General features: G+C 47.2%; 1 protein-coding gene across 2 annotated transcripts; it reads right to left on the bottom strand.

Annotated features, from left to right (window-relative positions):
• Positions 1 to 124: 124 nt before the first annotated feature.
• On the bottom strand, positions 125 to 19,728 carry hibch (3-hydroxyisobutyryl-CoA hydrolase). 2 transcript variants are annotated; one of them, XM_036539907.1, is made up of 14 exons: positions 19,636 to 19,728; positions 18,711 to 18,753; positions 18,192 to 18,323; positions 18,012 to 18,096; positions 17,778 to 17,858; positions 16,931 to 16,983; positions 11,660 to 11,738; positions 7,601 to 7,746; positions 6,464 to 6,550; positions 5,819 to 5,877; positions 3,751 to 3,832; positions 3,123 to 3,242; positions 2,931 to 2,964; positions 125 to 2,315 (listed from the first exon to the last, which is right to left on the bottom strand). In XM_036539907.1, the coding sequence occupies exons 1-14, from the start codon at positions 19,656 to 19,658 to the stop codon at positions 2,200 to 2,202; spliced, it is 1,140 nt and encodes a 379-aa protein (XP_036395800.1). In that variant the 5' UTR covers positions 19,659 to 19,728; the 3' UTR covers positions 125 to 2,199. The 2 variants fall into 2 exon arrangements, with proteins under 2 accessions (XP_036395800.1, XP_036395801.1); XM_036539908.1 differs by having other exon boundaries at positions 19,506 to 19,718.
• Positions 19,729 to 20,310: the final 582 nt, after the last annotated feature.

Raw genomic sequence — 20,310 nt, 5'->3', positions numbered from 1 at the left:
ACCCCTCTCCCCCTGCAACACTGACCCACAGGGTAGGTAAACTGCAGAGGTATGAAGGACAATGACTATCAGCTTGTGTGATTCTGTGTCAGAGACTCTGATTCAAGACATTAACATTACATAGCAGGGAACATTTGCTAACAGATGCACAACAGCATAAATGATGTCATTTCACAGACTTTCTGAATTAGCGTTTCTTTTTAATGTGCCGTTAATACCGTTAATAATTAGTCTTTGATTTGTGAAAAACCGGGAAAGTTCTCATTTGTTTTACTACAGAATACTAAGTTGCTAAAGTGTATTATACAGCAGAGTTCTCACTGGCTTTGGCATTTTGTTTGAAATTAAACAGGCCAGAACATGGGTACAAGGGAAAGAGAGGAGGAGGAGACCCCAGCTCCTTTAATGAAGGGAACTAAACACAGGGCTTTTTGCACAATAACAGTGAATTACCGGTTTATACATTTTATAAAAGGGACCATTTAGAAATATGTTTTAATCCCCTCTATGGTTGGACAGTGCACAGCAGTGAAACCAGCTCATGGTGCAGGTGCTTGAACACCAAGACCTGCAGGAACTTAGTCTAACTGTACCAGCTAACACAACCAGAGTTCCACAGTGCTGTTTATGTATGGAGTGACCAATCACAAACGAGAAAAGTGAGTCATCCTTTCCTATTGAAATGTTCAAGATGCAATTAATCTTTACTTTTGTATAAACAGGGTATATATCATATATCATGAAACAGGAGGGAGTGATTTTGAGGTAAATTAGTATCTTATAAGTACCTATCAATGAAAGTGTCTATTGACAGTTACTTTTTCCTTAATTAGTGGCCTTTCTGTACAGCTGTTTATTGCTAAGCAGTGTTATACACATACTGTCCAACAGAAAGTCCATTCCAGCTAAAAGCTTTCCACTCTATAAGGACCTGAGGTTAAGGGAGTAGAAACTGTCTGGCTGAGATACAGCGTTTCCAAACCAGATGCTCCAGCTACTGATTTGTTGTCTCAACTACATCCATGTCTGAGAAATGGTTGAAATCCATAAATCAATAAAAGAAAGGATGGCTGCAGAGCAGAATTTATGAAAATGTACATTAAAGTTTACCGTTATCCACCTGATGTCATTTCTGCTTCCCTCTAAATCAGAGTTCAGTTTAACAGTGCAGAGCATCACGGCTAGCCAAAAAAGACGTGAAACCAAAAAAGCCAAAAAGAAGTGAAATAAAATATCCAGCACTCCTACACTTACATAGTCCTAATGAAACGCTGATGTGATTATAAATATACTACAACAGCAAGAGAGGGAAGCTGCCCCACATCATCTTACTCACCTGCTTTCAGGTGAGACTCTTCTAGTGATCATCCTGGGTTACACTGTAAACATTGTAAATGAACAGGCAAAATATAACATTTCGCCCACATCTTTAAGAGGATCATTTTTAATAACTGTCATGTTGTCCAGACATGTAAAACGTATTTAATTCAGCTGCCGATCGCTCTGTACAGCTGCTGAGAAAGAGTAAGAAATAAAAGCCATCCCACATACTGGTCTTCATTGTGTTCTTCATTGTATCCTGTCTGATGCAATAGCACAGGCAAATGGGACACCTCAGAGGGGGACAGCAGCTTGTGTGGACCTGTGAGGGTTACACGTTTGACCCTCAGGTGGGACGTTACTGCTGTATTCATGAGCTCAATCATTTATTCCTCAAAGTGGATACCCCACGGTGGTTAAGAAGTTTACACTGCAACCACATGTTCCTGTACCTTGTTTTGCTTTATTTTTATTAAGTCTCACTAACATGTTTTATGAGAAGTCAGTTCTCTACTTTCTGCCTCCATGAGATCTGATCCCGCTGAATGTCCCACAGTGAGCTCAGATACAAGACTGGGCTACATGGAACGACCTACTAACACAGACTCCACACGGGAAAATCACAGCAAAGTTCAGAATGACATCCTGTTTCCCTGTGCTTCAACATTTCATCTCTGTTGAGCACAATTTGATTCTGATTATAAAAAACAAGACAACATTTCTCCAACCTTAAAGTATTAAAGCACTAAATGGTGAGTTCTGCTGCCTGCCCTATGCACCACGGCAGTGTTGCATTGTGGGACAGCACCAGTCTGCTGCTTTCATACTGCTGGCAGTGTCAGAGAGGCGTTAGGGGCCGCCGCTCTGCAGTGAGCACGCTCAGAGACGCAAGTCCAGCGGGCCCAGCGGCTCGAAGCACGTATCCAGGACCTGCTCTGTGACATCCTGCAGTGTGGAGGGCCTCCACTCGGGGCTGTGATCCTTGTCAATAAGCACTGCAAACACACACAGGCAAACACTCCTGTTCATACCTGTGCAGTAAGATTTCAAACTCACACCGGGCGACAAACCCACCCCTGTCCCTGGTGGAAAAAAGGCAATTTGTTCCTCTGCTGTGGGCTCTTGGTCACCCAGTTGATGGTCTGGCTGGGCCAAGGATCTCAGCATGTGCTCAAGGTGAACACCTTAGCCACTGAGCCACTCGGGAGCCCCCCCCCGCCCTTCCCACCCACCACTTTGTAAATTTAATTTTTTTTTATTTAATTCCTCGCAATTCAGTTATTTTAAGGGGATATGGTATATGTAATGAGTCAGGACATTACAGTATATAATATTTTACACTCATAGAAAGAGATACAGTGGCACAAACTGTATGGTTAAATAGGAGTCATGCGCTAAATGGAATAAATAAATGCACCCATGCACTACAGTTCAACTGTGAGTTAAAATACTGTAGATTTATCTAACGTCAAGGAATTACACTGAAATAATCAGAAAAGCAAGTGGTTTTTCTTGGCTTGTGTTAATCGGCTACACCACCATGGGTCAAAATATTAGGCAGGGTAGTATCTGTGATACAAATTAAATACTCAAGGAACTGGAAGCCCTACCTGCCCTCACACCTTCATAGAAGTCGTGACCTCTCTGAAAGAGAATACACAGAGAAGCACTTTACACACACACCTGAGCAGCAGTGGTGTGCATACTGCAGATTAAAACAGAAGCAAGCATGATGCAGCTACAGCAAACGTGAGAAAATGCATTAACGTCAGGTGGAAACCTCAGTCGGGACAGAGGCCTACCATGCAGGCCTGACTCAGCCTGTACTCCATCACCAGCACCTGCTGCAGGCTCATGGAGACCCCGGCCGCCAGCTGCCTGAACGTCAGCTTCAGTGAGGTGGGAGACATCTTGGACAGGGTCTGTGGAACAGAGACACATCATACAGAACACTGCCCCATTCCAGACTCTACCACAGAACACTGCCCCATTCCAGACTCTACCACAGAACACTGCCCCATTCCAGACTCTACCACAGAACACTGCCCCATTCCAGACTCTACCACAGAACACTGCCCCATTCCAGACTCTACCACAAGATCATTACCCCATTCCAGACTCTACCACAAGATCATTACATGACATGTGTGTTACTGCACATTTAAAGATCTGGGAAATTTAGATGAAATGAAGGGGAAAAGTAAAGTTATGAAATGCAATTTCTTCATTCAGCACAGGTAGAGATTTTGTTGAAACTATAGTGAGTAATGTTTTTCATTAAAATTACATTTTTTTAGTTAAATCTGAACCCACAGACAGTTTCCTGGTGATATTAGCTCATTCACTATGTGCCACATTCTGTTTTCTGAAACATGGACTTCAACATAAACCTTCATTCAGAAATCTGCCCAGCTGCTGGACTGCACACACCTCTGCCTGCGTCTGTGCGAACGAGGAGCCGTCCTGCTGCAGATTCTCCACGATTCCCTCCACACTGCCAGCCTCAAACAGCCTGCAGCAGGAGCACAGACACTCATCAGGGAGGAGGAGTCAGCAGGAGCACAGACACTCATCAGGGAGGAGGAGTCAGCAGGAGCACAGACACTCATCAGGGAGGAGGAGTCAGCAGGAGCACAGACACTCATCAGGGAGGAGGAGTCAGTGAAGTCTGGCATACATGCAGGACTCAGGGAGCAATGAATACTGATACAACACTACAGGCTAGGAAGTAATACTGCTTTTAAACATTGATTTTTATACCACTGTTAGTAATGACACATGACAATACCTGAATATCTAGCCTCTGAAAAAAAGAATTACCCATAAACAACAAACAATACAACAGCTGATCAATACATTCTTCAACAACAATGAAACAAAACACAGCTAGCTGGGGTTTTCCCTCAAGTGATGGGTGTAATAAACCATCCACTCATACGACTATGCAGTACATCATTGATTTATGATGAATGTTTCTGAAACAGAATGCAGCTGTCATGCCTGCTCTTGGTACTAAATGATCAGTCCCTCCTGCCAGGTCTGTAATCATGCTACAGAGTCAGCAGAATTCTCCACAGGTGCCACCTGAGACACGCCCACCTCTGCGGCAGCCAGACTCACCTTCCTACAGAGCATAACACTCATACCTAATGCTGAGACACTGAACACTTAGATACCTGACGCATATTTACAGCATAAGCGCTGGAGGCCAAGCACAGCTTGCAATCCAAAGCTGTCTAAACAGGAGGCTGAGGAGAGCTTGATTTAATTTTTTAATCTTTTAATATTTTTAAATGGGCGGCAGTGTAGCATAGTGGTTAAGGAGCAGGACTTGTAACCGAAAGGTTGCCGGTTCAATCCCCGCTGGGACACTGCTGCTGTACCCTTGGGCAAGGTACTTAACCCACAGTTGCCTCAGTAAATATCCAGCTGTGTAAATGGATAACATTGTAAAGAACTGTAACCTATGTAAGTCGCTTTGGATAAAAGCGTCTGCCAAATGAATAAATGTAAATGTAAATCTTTTCTCAGTGTAGCCACAGGTCATTCTATCACCTGAAGGCACAGAGGGCTGATCAGAGCATAGCTGGAGGACGTTCCTGGCTCAGAAGATGAGAAGTGTAGCAATCCTAACAGCCCTTTTAAACCGACTGAGTGCTACAAGAAATGATGTCAATGGCTGAGAGAAATTCTAATCAAAGTCACAATTCTGCAGCTGTGTCTCTGTGCTTGGTTCTAACAGAGTACAGCTGTGTGTGTGTGAGTGCGTGCGTGCGTGCGACTGTGTGTACGTGTGTGCGTGCGTGTGACTGTGTGTGTGTGCGAGTGTGTGTGTGTGTGTGTGTGTGTGCGTGCGTGCAAGTGTGTGTGTGTGTGCGTGCGTGCGCTTGGTTCTTGCAGGGGGGAAAGCAAGAGACAGTGCTGGCAGTGGTCATAAATCAGTTTCCAAGTGTGGAGACATTTTGCATCGTCTGGTCCTGAGCTCCCGATTATTCTGTCTGGAGTGGAGGTTAGTGCACTGCAAGTTTTTTTTCTTAAACAGAGTAGGTGCTCACTCATCCATTCATCAAAGAGAGAACACAGCTGTTTATAAAAAGACCCATTAAAAATGTCCTTTTAATAAACTACTGCAGGAGGCAGAGACTCCAGATGCTTGTGGAGCTCCTTATGCTGCATCTCCACAGCTAAAGAGCATCTCTGTGGAGAGTAATCGATCTAGCGGTCAGACACTCTCCTGTTCTGCTGATTATTCAGTCTCCTCATAGTCTCACGACATGAGAGAGAGCACAGAACCTGGGGTAATATCACCTGCTAAGGACAGCAAACACTTAATTACTTCCACATTTCTATTCCCTGCTCTGGTTAAGTGCTAAAGCCTTTTCCTGGAAACTGAAGGTCCTAGAAGCTGAAGGGACACTGAAAAAGACCAGTGGGTTCCTTACAGAGATGAGAGATTTGAAATATGGGGGAGTGACCCCAGCCAAGGGGAGGGGCTCACCGATTGATAGCGTCCATGTGCTGCTCCAGGACGAAAGGCTTGTCCTTATCCACACTGCTCTGCGGGAAGAAACCTTCACATTAACTCAGAACCAGACCTGTATGCCACACCCCAGAACCAGGTCCGTGTGCCACACCCCAGAACCAGGCCTGTGTGCTACACCCCAGAACCAGGTCCGTGTGCCACACCCCAGAACCAGGCCCGTGTGCTACATCCCAGAACCAGACCTGTGTGCCACACCCCAGAACCAGGCCTGTGTGCCACACCCCAGAACCAGGCCCGTGTGCCACACCCCAGAACCAGGCCCGTGTGCCACACCCCAGAACCAGGCCCGTGTGCTACACCCCAGAACCAGACCTGTGCTTCATTCCTGCACTCCTGCTCCTCCATGCTGAACTTCACAAGGTGCTAATGAAGATGAGCTCATCTCTGCGTATGAACAGCTCACATCATAATGAGCCACACATGCAGGGGATTGCTTTGAACTCTGAATCAAACTGCTGCCACTAATGGGCTGAACCCTGCTGCTGAGAGCTCCATCTGACATATACCTGCTGGGCAGGGAGCCGATCTCTGCACTTCCCCACACATACAACAGAAGCTATCTCCTTCACAACATCAAACAGAATGCATTTAGTGTGCTACCTGCTTCTGATAGGACTCTAACACGCCAGCCACGTCTTCAAAGGAAGGAGACCTGAGGTCCACCAGCTCTTTCTCCAGGGCTGCGATCTGTGAGAGGGAACAGGGACAGCTCGTCTGACTCGCTGCACGACCTGACATCACACCTGATTTTCCGCTGGATCTGAATCCTGCAGTCCAGCAGGCTGCCGAGCAGCTCCAGCAAATACTGAGAGCGAAAATGCAGGAACACAGGCTGAATATGTCATGTAATGCTAGAATATGGAATAACCAAATTAATTACGAAAAGCTCTACACACAGAGACAGCATGTTGGACAGCTTGTTCTTTTGCCTCTTCTCCTCTGGAGAAAGCTGAACAGATGAAGCTTTGCTTCAGTAAAGAGCTCAGAATAGAAGGTTCAGGGAATGACTTCACTCATTTTTATAAATGTTTCATTTTGTTTGCTGGCAATAATCTGTGCGACACAGAAAAGAGAAACACGGCTGCTGGTTTGAGGAGGATGAAGCTCTCTGGGGTTCTGAATCGCACGCATGTTTCCCCAGACCCCTCCATCCTTACAGGAGCAAGTGTTTCCATGCAGGAGTGAGGCAGACGGAGACAGCGCTCATTCACAGCTGATTTAGCCCAGGCCCCGGAGCCGAGCCTTCAGAGGCCCAATTAACAACCTGCAAATGTCACACTTCAGTAATGGACGCTTATCAGGCCAGACAGGGAGGGTGATGCAAAACAGCATTCAGGCAACGCTGTGGAAACATTAATGGCAGCAAATGCTATATCAGAGTTACAGAAATGTTGCAAAAAGTGTTGTGTGTTCATGAGGCACAGAGCTGCACAGAATGATGCTCTCTCCCTCAGGGCTGCACACAGCCTGTCAGAGCAGCGCCCACTCGAACCCTCTCCCGCAGACTGCCAATCACAGAGCCAGCCCGCCCAGTCACTCTGCACCATTCACCTCACACATGGCTCAGAGGCAGAGGGTGCGGCAGGGTCGGTGTTTGGCTCAGCGGTAGAGAGTGGAGGCAGGCTGGGCGTGGTGTTGGCTCGCAGCCTTCCCATTGGCTGGCCAGCGACTCGCTGCCTCAGCGCTGCTCCCTCTGAGGCAGCTGCTCTCCCTGCAGGCCCTGAGAGACGCAGTTACCTGCTGAGAGTCCACAAAGTGTGTGGCCACGCCTGCCTTCTGCACATCCCTGCCTTTGAGCCGAAAGCCAGTCAGTGCCAGGAAGAGGCCCAGTTTGCCCTGCAGTCTGGGCAGGAAGTAGCCACCCCCAACATCCGGAAACAGACCTGTGAAAGACAGGAGAGAGAGAGATGAGGGAGCTGCCACCTGCAACACTGACACTGTGTGATCGGGTGCAGCTTTCTGCCTGGAGGACGCGCAGCACAAACCCAGCCCTGTACAGCTCATTCACTCAGCACTTTCAGAGCTACTCAGAGGAAAGTTCCTCACGGTAATGCCCGCACAGCCCAATGAACACCCTGCTGTACACTAACGGCACACAGACATGTGAGGATGAGAGTGAAACCTCACTCAGGTCCTTCTGAGGCCACTGTCCCTCTGCCAAGTGAGACTATAGAGTATTAATCCATCTCTCAGGGGCTCATGTATTCCTGCTACAGTGCAGAAAAACAGCAGCCCCAAAACCAAAGAGGCTTGATAAGAACAAGAAGGTTCACCTACACTGTGAATGTTACTGCTGCACTTTTAGCCTCTACCTTCAGCACAAAGAAGGTCTCAGAATGACTTCCTGAAATGCAAACCTTTTCTTCCCATCCTATAACGCATGGCTTATAAACAGCATGGCTTACAGCATTTCAGAATGCAAAAAAAAAGACAAAGACCTACATAAATCAATCTAATGGGTCTGTATCTGTGCTACAGCCTGTATATCCTTGGTAGAGTAGGCCTCCTACCTGAGCCGATAAAGCTGGCAGAGAATAACACAGCAGAGGTTACAGCCTCTGACCTCATTCTGCATGGGAAATATCATCATTATATATGCTGATCCTGAACACTTTTCAGCCAGGTGCTCATTCACATGAAAAGATGGTTTAAGAACACAAAAATCCAAAATGGAAGCACACTGAGATGACCCGAGTCTGCAACCTCAGAATCAGCATTTACACACTACAAACATATTCACACAAGCATTTAAACAGAAACAGTTCCTACTGCTCTTCATCCGTGTATTTTTTCAGATTTCTTATTAAACCACAATATAACACTGTATAAAGCCAGCTGGTAACACTGAGTGCAATTAAAGACTTTTAGACATTAATTAATTATAAAAAATGCCTATACAGCATACAGGGACACAGAGGGCAGAACATGTCTGTTTAGACACAGTTTGCTCTCCTCTTTTGCTGTGTCCGTCTCTCTTCTCAGGCCAGCAGGCTGAGCACCCAGATACCCGGGGCAAGAGCCTGGGAGCAGGGCCAAGGCAGGGGGGGTCAGGACGACCCAGATACCCGGGGCAAGAGCCTGGGAGCAGGGCCAAGGCAGGGGGGGTCAGGACGACCCAGATACCCGGGGCAAGAGCCTGGGAGCAGGGCCAAGGCAGGGGGGGGTCAGGACGACCCAGATACCCGGGGCAAGAGCCTGGGAGCAGGGCCAAGGCAGGGGGGGTCAGGACGACCCAGATACCCGGGGCAAGAGCCTGGGAGCAGGGCCAAGGCAGGGGGGGGTCAGGACGACAGAGCCCAGCAGCCGATCAGATACCCGGGGCAAGAGCCTGGGAGCAGGGCCAAGGCAGGGGGGGGTCAGGACGACAGAGCCCAGCAGCCGATCGTCCTGTCTGTGGGGGGCAGAGGCACTCCTGCACCCCCCCCCGCACCCCCCACACCCCACCCTCAGGTGCTGATTCAGCACTGAGCTACACAGCACTGCAGCACCTCACCCCCTGGACCATCACCTTAAGACTGTGATATTTTGTCAAAAGGAAACAGGACTGATGTGTCATATTCAGAGAGGCGATCTGAGCTCATTAAAAGGCTGCAGGACACTTACACACCACACACGCAAAAACAGGACACTACATTTCCATTACATCACTGATTCTCAATCCTGCTCCTGGAGCCCCCCTGCTCCGCACATTTTCCATCTTTTCCTGCTCTACCAACCTGACTGAACTCATCAGTGGCACTTTTGATTAGCTGAGCACACCTGATTTAATCAAGAGCATCACACTAATTTCAATCAGGTGTGTTTGGAGCAAAGATAGATAGAAGACATGCAGGACTAAGAGTAGCAGGAGTAAGACTGAGAAACACTGCATTACATCCATCCAACACAGGAGTAAAGATAAAATTTGTCTCCAAGGGACACAGAAGCCTGAACTCCTGAGGATCTGTGTTACACACCGCAAAAGGAAAACCGAGTAAATCCTGTCTGCAGATTCCAAAGCAGATCCAGGCCCCCAGAACATCCCGTTTTCCACCAGCACAAAGGAACACACAGCAGGGCGCCAACCTTACAGCAGAATCATGTGAAGAGCAGTTTTTCTGTGAATGTAATGATCATGAGGTTCTTATAGCCCGTAATGCAGTGAAGCTAACAGCCCCTGCTGCTGTAGTGTGTGCATGGAGCTGTGCGGTCACTAGCGGGATTCCAGCGTGCATGGCGCACTCTGAAACGGGAACGTGTTCCCAATCGGAGGGGGAATGGGTGACGTGCGACGCGGCGGGACGCCTCGCCCCCGCGTTCAAACGCAGCTTTGACGAGCATTCCTTTCCAACAGCCCCAGACTGCTGATATACTGTAATCTCCACACCGTCCAAACAGACAGCATACTTACCTGACATCTGCCTGTCGGCTGGCACAGCTTATATGAGTAACGGCAACATGGCCAGGGCTGCTGTTTCCACATAAAAAGATAAAAAGCGCATGTTTCTCACACACACACACCTGCGGATGATGGATTCTGAAGGCATTACACACACTGCAGCGAGCTGCTCTGGAATGCTCAGCTCTTCCCAGGGGGTTAAACACCACTCACCTCACACCTGCATGTAGAAACTTCCAGGTATTTGGATAACCATTACTGGCTGTCTACGCAGGAAAATCAGTTTTTATCAACAATACACACTGATAAAGGGGAAAAGAAAAAAACATTTTATAACTCCAGGTTTCACAAAACCCCACACTTATCAACTCACTTACATAAGTTCCAACTGAAGACTCAGCATTTCTTTTGCCTACACAGAACAGAAAGGTGTAAGGTAATGGAGAAGGTGAGAAAAGTTTCCAGCGATGACTCAGTACTCAAATTCAGATGATTAAACACCAACAGAAGACTCCTGCCATTACCTAGAATGCAGAAATCTGTCTATACACAGCACTCTGTGGAATCACACCCATACGATTTGAGGAGCCATGTAACTTGTACAGGGGCCAGCTAGTCTTATTTTGCTGACTGTTCAAAGTAAACTATGTAAAGTGGCTATTACATTTTGGGCACATTGTTTTAAACTGTGAATTCCACTTCTAAGGTTAACCTGATGTTACTATATTGGAAACTGATTCACCAAACACGCCAAATGCCTTTTTTTTTGCTGTTATCCCTATTTCGCACCCACCCAGGCTTACAACTACAGGCAGTCACCTATTGGTCTCCCAATGATTCCTGCTAAGTTTGAACAATTATGAGGGTTATGAAGTGCTGCTCTTCTTAATTTGTAGAAAAATAAACTCAAAGAAAGCCAGTCTGCAAAACAGACCACAAATACCAAAAACAAGACAAACCCAAATCTTTCTTTTTCTTTTTGGAAATTCAAATGGTATTATCACTGAATATCAGACGCAGGCCTTGCTCCTGAAAGGAAGTCATAATCCTACCCTATAAATCCAATAGGAATACAGCTGACTTTTACTGCTTCACTTCCTCAGCAGGTTTCGAAAAAGCTCACATTTTCAAAGGCCATACAGGCTGTTACTGCCACCAAACCGCACTCTGTGCCTTTATAATGGCCATACAGCACAGCGTACTGCCAATGAAGGAACTGCATACAGCAGCTGCACCCCCAGCTTTCAGGCCTGTCTGCACTGCTCACGTGTGGCTGAGCTCTGAGGAAAGTGCTTCTGGGTATCTGTGACCTTAGGATGGCTGCAGTCAGTGTGCACATGCCACCACACCTGGCTGTAGCCTCAGACTGTCAATCAATGAGAAGACATGAAAAAAGGGGGAACAGGCAGTCAACTTACCTATTGCAGTCTCTGGCATTGCGAACAGGGTCTTCTCAGTGGCCACCCGAAAGCGCCCGTGGACAGAGAGGCCAACGCCCTGCAGTGAAGAGAAGGCAGAGATCATCACAGATGGACAGCACTCTGGATTATAACGGCAGAGGCCACAGTAACAGGCAGGGAAAGAGGGGGGCTGAATTCATCCAGGTTGAGCGAGACTCTTTCACCAAAAATGTCCACTCTGCTCATTAAACAGCCATTCCAGATTTTAGCTGGGCAGCCAGTCTGGCCCTCAGGACCAGAGGAGCAGGAGAGAGAGCCACTTCCTCAGGGAGTCACAGGAAAAGCTTCCACAGGGCTTGTTGCATAGTGCAGACACCCAGCTGGACTATTTACACAGAAACAGGGTGAAGCCAGTTGCTGAGCAGGACAGCAGCTGGAGCTGAGTGACACACAGCAAACAAACTCAGTTACTGACGCGTTCTGTGATGGATAACAATCTGCTTCAGTCAGAGCCTCCGCAGAGCAGGGGCAGGCAGAAGCTGCTCCCTCACACACACAGGCTGCTGTCCCTCCGGCCCCGCCGCGTCCCCGCGGGTCATAAAGCTCTCCGTAAACAGTCCTCTCTCTAACACGGGCCAAACACTCAGATATTAAAATCACTGCCAAAATAGGTTACATCAAAATCTGACCGTGCCTGTGCAGCAGAGAGGAAATGATAACTATTACTGACATCTGAGTGATAAGCCAATGGGGACCGAGTGAGGCGTGCGGCCTGGGCGGAGCTGAGACCTCCGGGTGTCTGTCTGACACAATGCAGACCACCGCATGTCAACAAGACATTAAAACCCCTCAGGAGCGTCTCTGGGCGTGGTGCTTAAAAAGCTCCTGACAGAATCAACACAGGATACACACAGAACACACAGTATTAGTGTAATGCGTATGTGTGTGTCCATAGAATTAAGTGCATGGTAAGGGCTTACTGGCATGCACTACAGGGCAGATGAACAAAGAACTGCAGGGAATTAAAGTCCAAAAATCAGAGCAGCAGCCAAATACACAGAGGTCTGCTGGGTCTCAGGAGGACGGCCTCATGGCTGTGCTCTGGGTGGCCTCATGAGTGCAACATGGCAGGTGTAAACTGTATCAGATTCATGAAATCAGGCCGTTACTTTAGAGAACGCCACTGAGCGACCATTTTAATAAGGCTGAACCCCAGGTGTTTCCGGCCTAATGGCTGCAAGGAGGCGCAAGGAGGCGCTATCAGCCACGGGGACACAGAGGAACAGACAGGACTTCCGTCTAAAGGGCGCCCATTTTCCACACTGAAGACTACAACTAGGGTGACCATACGTCCTCTTTTTTCCGGACATGTCCTCGTCTCTAAACAAGGACATGTCCGGGAAAAAGAGGATGTATGGTCACCCTACTAGAACATCAACACAAATTTAAATATTAATACAGAAGTATTTACAAAATTAGAGTTTACATCTGTTTTTCCCACTAAGCAACACCAGGCCCACATCAGACACACTGCTGAGCTGTGACTGGACCTCAGCTCCAGTGTGGGCCTGTCCGCTCAGAGCGTGAGTGGAAACGCACTGTGAGACGCCCATCGGACAGTCACCTTATTACCTTTAATGACAACACTGACTGCAAGGCCACACTGCTACAGTGAGGCGTCTGATCAGGTACCTCAGAAATGAGGATCTGTCTCTGCGATATGGAAAATACCACCATGAACGACAGAGTGAAGATGGATGTGGAAAACTGAACTCCCTGACAGGGAATGATGAAGCCTCTTTCTCAGAAAGCGTCTGCAGGCTGTACATCTTTGCCTTTTTATTGACAGTGGAGCATTAAAGAGGGAAAAACGGAGAGGATTCTCCCTTTGGCGTTCCATAGCAGTTATGCAATGTTAAGTAACGCAAACACACCTGCACACGGAGGCATCTCCGAAATCTCTCCGACAGCAGCCTGAGCAACAGCAGAGGCCAGGACAGGCTCCTCACCGCGGAGACGGCCAGTGGAAATCAAACGCCATCCGATAGCAGCGTGCACAGCGGCTACACCCTGTAACACCCTGAGCACCCGTGCACACCCGTTACACAGTTTTCCTACACCTTTATGCTACACAACATCAACATCACCTCTCTGCAGTCTGTGAAAGACTGCACTGTTTGCTGAAAGTTTGTGTTCATGTACATAAATCACAACTGCCCGAGGTGTTTTCAGTTAGCATAAATGTTGTGCGTATATAATTCTTTCACATTGTTGTTAGAGCATTTACAGCAAACTCCAGGTATGACACGCTGTGATATTCACACGAGAGAGGCTTCATTTCCATCCCCCACAGTGACTAAGGCCTAAAACATACATGAGATTTCTGAAAGCTGTGCACTGCAAGTGTAGCTGACACACACACAAGCATGAGGAACCAGCAGTCAGAGTCTCAGCACTGAGCGAATCCAGCAGATTCATGCCACACGGCTCCAAAGGTCCGTTTTTCACCGCTCTCCTGTGGCTTTATAATCTAATCTTTTTATTATCTGCATTATCACTGCACAACTAAGCTACTCTGAAGACAAAATTATGAGAGAGACACTGAGATTTATTACTTCTAAAATAACTTATGTCTGCACAGAGTGTGCAGGTGGGTTCTTTTGGCAGGACACCCACAGTGCTGTGGCAATACGGCTAATAATCGGACCAATCAATCAACTAAAGTTTTAGTTTAGACAACTTGACCTTTTTACTGATGTAGTGTAAACTTGGTTAGGCTACTGCTAGTTAGCATGTGCTGGAGTGTCAAATTAATTATGTATTGCCAAAACTCTCACTGGTTTAGTTCCACACTGCCAGACTCATGCCTCGAGAGTGATACTGATGATATTGATTTCAGATATTGTGATATTAACTGGTGATATTGAAACCAACGCCCCTGTAATGTGTCGCAGACCTGACCCTTGCATTGGAACAGTGGTCCGGGAGGGCCCACAGACAGGGGGTCACAGACAGGGGGTCACAGACGGTGAGGCCCACAGACAGGGGGTCACAGACGGTGAGGCCCACAGACAGGGGGTCACAGACGGTGAGGCCCACAGACGGTGGGGCCCACAGACAGGGGGTCACAGACAGGGGGTCACAGACAGGGGGTCACAGACAGGGGGTCACAGACGGGCCGTGAGAGCTGCACTAGGGGAATCTCACCTGAGTCTGACAGGCCTTGTTCTAAAGAGACGCCTGGAGGGGCCTGCGGCTACACTCTGCACCCCCCAGCGCCTGTACACTGCCGAATTTATGCCTTTTTCCCCTCTTTCCTTAAAGAATTTGCACTTTGCAATAATGGAAATAAAACTGCTCTTTATGAGGCTAATAAAAGTGATACGGACGATTAAAAGCTGTGCGATTGGTCACGCTGGAAGCAGAGATTGAGGGATGAAAGACAGACCCTGGGATGATACAGGACCCCCTGCAGGCAGCAGAGAATACGCACAGCAGGGAGACGGCCTGCTTTCTGCTGCTGGATACACTCCGCTGACGGTTGCCAGCACTTTTCCTACTGGCTGTGTGGTGTATGTGCGGGGCAGGGTGCAACGCAGCACCTAAACGCACTTCCTGGATACTCTACAGCTGCATTTGGCCCAAATGTCAAAGCCAACACCAGCTCTACACATCCAGTAGGCTGATATTCTGTATTCACTCATTCTGCATGCTGAATATACCTACACAAGCAAATACATCATTGAACTACAGCAGGAAGAAACTGCTCGATGCACATACTAAAGCCGGATTACTGCTATGTAACACTGTCAAAAAGGCAGCAGAATTTAAGGGTGGGCCAATGATCACGGTCTCCCCCTGGGAATAACAACCGTCTCTGAAGGACACAAAAAAAAAAAAAAAAAAACCACAGATTCAAGCAACAGGGCAGAATCTGATGGGAAAACAGCAAAAAGCTAGTCTAATTACAAAACGAACAGAGGCACTCAATTTCAACTGTGACAATACAGCCAAAATAAGCAAAACAAGTTTCTCCTTACAGTAAGATTACAGGCACACAAAGGGGTACTGGGTACATTCATTGACAGCATTTTCTTACATCAAGTCTACAAAGAAACGTCAGTAAAAGCAGTTACTTCCTGGTTCCTTTGGGTGTGACACATCCACAAAGGTGGCAGTTCCTGTGTGATGGTCTCCTGTTTGGAACGCTCGGGATTGACCTTCTACTGTCCTGCTCATTTCAACCTCCGCACGACCAGGGGGAGACACCACACCGCACACCTTCTATGATGTACAGGCACCCAGCCTTTTTCAATGATAAACTGGCCTTTCACTGGTTCTCCAGCTGTCTTGACATTGTTAGAATCAGTATCTAGGTAACAGTGAGTCAGCTAGAGTGAAAGAGAAGATGTACCCTTTCTGTGGCTCATATGCTAACAGTAATTAAATGCTATTCAATAGCACTGCTATATTTGCTGACCCATTTCTTTTAATTCAAAGCTCCCAAATGGACATTTACCTTTCATAACATACTTGTCATGTCTTTATGATCAGTCGTATTTGTACAACATTACAGCAATGTTATAAAAATGTTGTGTTATGCAGTAGCAGCTGGGCGCAGGGTACTCAGATGCCAGAAAGAATGTTAATTACATTCTCTTTACTGTCATTCCATCATTCAGCCAATCAGAAAGCACCATGGTATTAAATAAGAATAAAAAGAACAGAAGAGCATTTCTGCAAAATACAGCTCACTGCTGCCACCTGCAGGACACCAGCAGCACCACATCGTGCACTCATTACTGCCATTGCTGAACACTGTCACAGAGCTGCAATGTGATGCTACAATTCGAGGAATAAATTCTGTGAATGGAATTAAGAATAAATTTTATGGAGTTGATATTAATCTCTTCATATTTAGGTTACTGTAAACTGTGTACTGGCACAAAAACAACACACACTTTTCAACTATAAATATGCTACAAATATGAGCTTACAAATAATAAATTTGAACAAAAAATGTAAGCTTATGTGATGATTGTTATATGATCATAGACTTCTGGTGTATTTCTGTGTGAAATACTAATTCTAACTAACTAAAATACTAATTCTAACAATAATCTTGAGCATCACTGTCCATCGGCCAGTTGCGGTGTATTGTGCTTTGTTTTGGTGTTTTTCAGCCTTCCCAAGTTAAGCTGCCTGCATTTCACTCATCCATAAAGGTACAACTCAGATGAATTCAGCTTAAAAACCCAGAGGGATGAAGGAAGAGGGTGCAGTACTTACACCTCCCATGGTTATCCCATCAATAATGGCCACGTAGGGCTTCGCATACGTCCCTTTAAAAGAAGAAACATACCTTATTACAACCTGTAAATCTGCCAAGGAGAATATGAATTCTACCATAAAATCAATATGATACTGTTCAGCTACACTGAAAGGGAGCCCAGCTGGACAGATGAGTGCAGATGCGTTTCTGTGGTGCTGGCTTTACCAGGCCTGACCACACATCTTCAAAGAACATATACACCAACACATCGATTACACACAGGCCTCCATTAGCTGCTTTCAATGCTATTACTTTTCTCTGTGGAACAATGTCTGTGTCTGTTATGAGAAACTATGAACATTACTGTATTTCTAACAAGATCCTTAGACGCAGAACATATGAACTTTTAATTTAAATTGTCTTTGATCCTTTGACACTAATGGTACTGATGTCACAAGGACAGGCCAGAATCAGACAGTGCTCGTCATGGCGACCATGCTGACAAGAAGCCCCCATGTGCACAGACTATGGAATCTCCAGCTCATGAAGTCATTTGAAGGATGGCGGTATTCTGTGAATTATGTGAAAACTCGTGTAATTCAAAATTTAAAAGACCCCCCATTTGTGTTACAGGGAATATAGCAGAGCCTTACAGACAGTACAGACCAATAGCAACAGAGCCTTACAGTGAGTACAGACCAATAGCAGCAGAGCCTTACAGAGAGTACAGACCAATAGCAGCAGAGCCTTACAGACAGTACAGACCAATAGCAGCACAGCCTTACAGAGGGTACACACCAATAGCAGCAGAGCCTTACAGACAGTACAGACCAATAGCAGCACAGCCTTACAGAGGGTACACACCAATAGCGTTGTTCAGTATGTATTCCTCACGGAAGAAATCATGGGCCAGGGATCCTCCCACTTTCCCAGCTTCTGTAACAGCTGAGAGAAAAGGACAGGCAGCCACGCAGAGTGCCTCATAAACATTACGTATTAACTGAACATACATGGCAGACAGCAAGAAAAAGTAACATCACTTACTGTCAGGTTTGCAGTGTCAGATGACATTATATGAAAGACCCATGTTGTGCTTACCTCTGATATCCCCACCAGCACAAAATGCCTTCCCTCCTGCCCCTTTGATGACCACTATGTCAGTTTCCGAGTCCTTCTCCCACTTCTACACAGAAACACACAGAAGACACGAGACCAAAATCAAAGATAAGCAGGATTTTACACGCTTGGGCTTGGGAAAGAAAAGAGCAGGAGCCGCACCTTCAGCTGCGGGTAGATGTGCCTGATCATGGGCAGGTTCAGGGCGTTCAGGGCTTTGGGCCGATTCAGAGTGATCACTCCTGCACCCCCAACCCGCTCCAGATGCACCTCTGCTCCGGCCTGAGTGGACATCTGCCCCAGAACACACATGCATGGTCAAACACACACACACATATGCAGTCCTGCACCCTGACAGACACGCACACACACACACACACACACACACGTGTATGCTCTCGCTCACACGCGCACACACACGGTCAAAAAACACACACACTCGCGTGTACGCTCTCTCTCACACACGCACACACACGTGGTCAAACACACTCATACACACACGCAAGCACATGCACCAGCACATGGAATTTCAGAAATATAGATCTATTGTGAAGCAACCTGGAATCTAATGGTCAGAACAGCGCCCTGTGTCCTTCCTGATGACCTACAGTTACGCTGTCATCGTGACTGATTTTACTTCCCCGGCGCTGGGGAGTGCGCTACCGAGATATCAGCTCTTACTGTGTGCTGCTGGATGATCCGCAGTCTGCAAACTGCTCTCAGCCTGAGGAGGGAGAATACTGCGTTAAAACACAGGCCATGAACGCGTATCTGGAGACACTGAAGCAGTCATACTACAGCCGCAAACACCGTCACCACCTGCCGGCGCTCGGCTCACCCGGGGGCGGGTGCTTTCCTCGGCTGATGGGACCCCGTACTTTTCGTACTTTTTAAACTACCTCTGCACCCCGCTTCGCTTCCCAACAAATTATGAACTCTTCTGTGAAGCGCATGAGTTGAGCTGCGTGGGTATGACGTGGTCTAATTCATACCACTGAACACAATGGCTGCCTGTATGACCGCACGGACTGCAGGCGCGCTTTCCGTGCTTTTAAATGGGGATTCTCGCTAAAGCATGCAAACGCTTTCCACGCGTTTTGCTATTAAACTATCATCGGACAAAAACATAAGCTCTCGAGAAGGCTTAAAATCCTAGCAAGCAACGGTGCTATTGCAACAGTTTTTTATTGTCTGAGGTTCGTCACTTGTTCATGACTGAATAGAAGTCTTTAGCGCATTTCACGCAGCCGGGCAGCCGGGCTCTGCATGCTGGCCTGTCAGATGGAATCCAGTTATTAATCTGCAGAATATCCAGCGTCGAACCAGTTCTGCAGGTCAGTGAGCAGCACGGCCGCAGCACTGCAAAACTAGTCCTTTTATGCACGCTTCCCCAACTACCTACAGACAGCTATGAAAAAAAAAGTGTTGACACAGAGAGAGCATGATTGCAGTGCGCAGTTAGTGGAGCGGTTATACCTTTACACGTTTCTGACATTCCGGTGCAGTCCAGGCTGAGCGCTGCGGGCCGAATCGCCGGTCCTCACGGCTGCGTGGTTAATACGAAGCCTGTCACTGATCGGAGAGCAGCGCGTCGGTGCACACCTACCTCTGACCCAAATGCAAAGACATCGTTCCGCGGCGGAGATTGGAGCTGTTGAGCTGATCTCGATGTTTGCTTTACTGACAGCACTTTCACCCCCGTAGCTCAAAGTGTCTTGTGATTGGCTACTTTCTCAAACGTCACGTATAACGTATCCCTTAAGGTCAGGGTGCAAACACCACCGAACACCTCATCAGTAGGGCCGAGGACCGCAGGACTCGCTTTGCAGATGCTGCCATCTAGCGGCCCGCATTCAGCGCTGCGGGTATCCGGAGGTCATAATTACGGGCTCATTATGTTAACCCAGAAACTGGCATTGATCAGGGCAGCGTTTCCCAACCCTCTCCTGGAGGACCCCCTGTCCTGCATATTTTAGATCTCTCCCTGCTACAACACATCTGATTCAAATGATCAGTTTGTTATTAAGCAGCTTCAGGAGTTCATAACGAGTTGATCATTTGAATCAGCTGTGTTGGAGCAGGGAGAGATCTAAAATATGCAGGACAGGGGGTCCTCCAGGAGAGGTTTGGGAAACGCTGGATTAGGGTATAGCTGAAACCTACCGTCTCCTCCAATTTTGTCATTAGGAGCGCGATTTTTCTTATTTAAAAAAATAAAGAGAATGTTTTTGAGCGGGTACATGGATGTTTGCTGCTGTTGTATTAACTGTACTGGATGTAA

This window comes from Megalops cyprinoides, chromosome 11 (genome assembly GCF_013368585.1).
Source record: "Megalops cyprinoides isolate fMegCyp1 chromosome 11, fMegCyp1.pri, whole genome shotgun sequence".
Lineage (NCBI taxonomy): Eukaryota > Metazoa > Chordata > Actinopteri > Elopiformes > Megalopidae > Megalops > Megalops cyprinoides.
This window is presented reverse-complemented; position numbering and strand designations above follow the sequence as displayed.

Coding starts and splice junctions, on each gene's coding strand:
- hibch (XM_036539907.1), bottom strand. CDS start 19,658: ATGTCTTTGCATTTGGGTCAGAG. Junction 17,859..18,011: donor TGCTGGTGGGGATATCAGAG/GTAAGCACAACA, acceptor CTTTTCTCTCAG/CTGTTACAGAAGCTGGGAAA. Junction 3,243..3,750: donor TCGCACAGACGCAGGCAGAG/GTGTGTGCAGTC, acceptor TCTGTTCCACAG/ACCCTGTCCAAGATGTCTCC.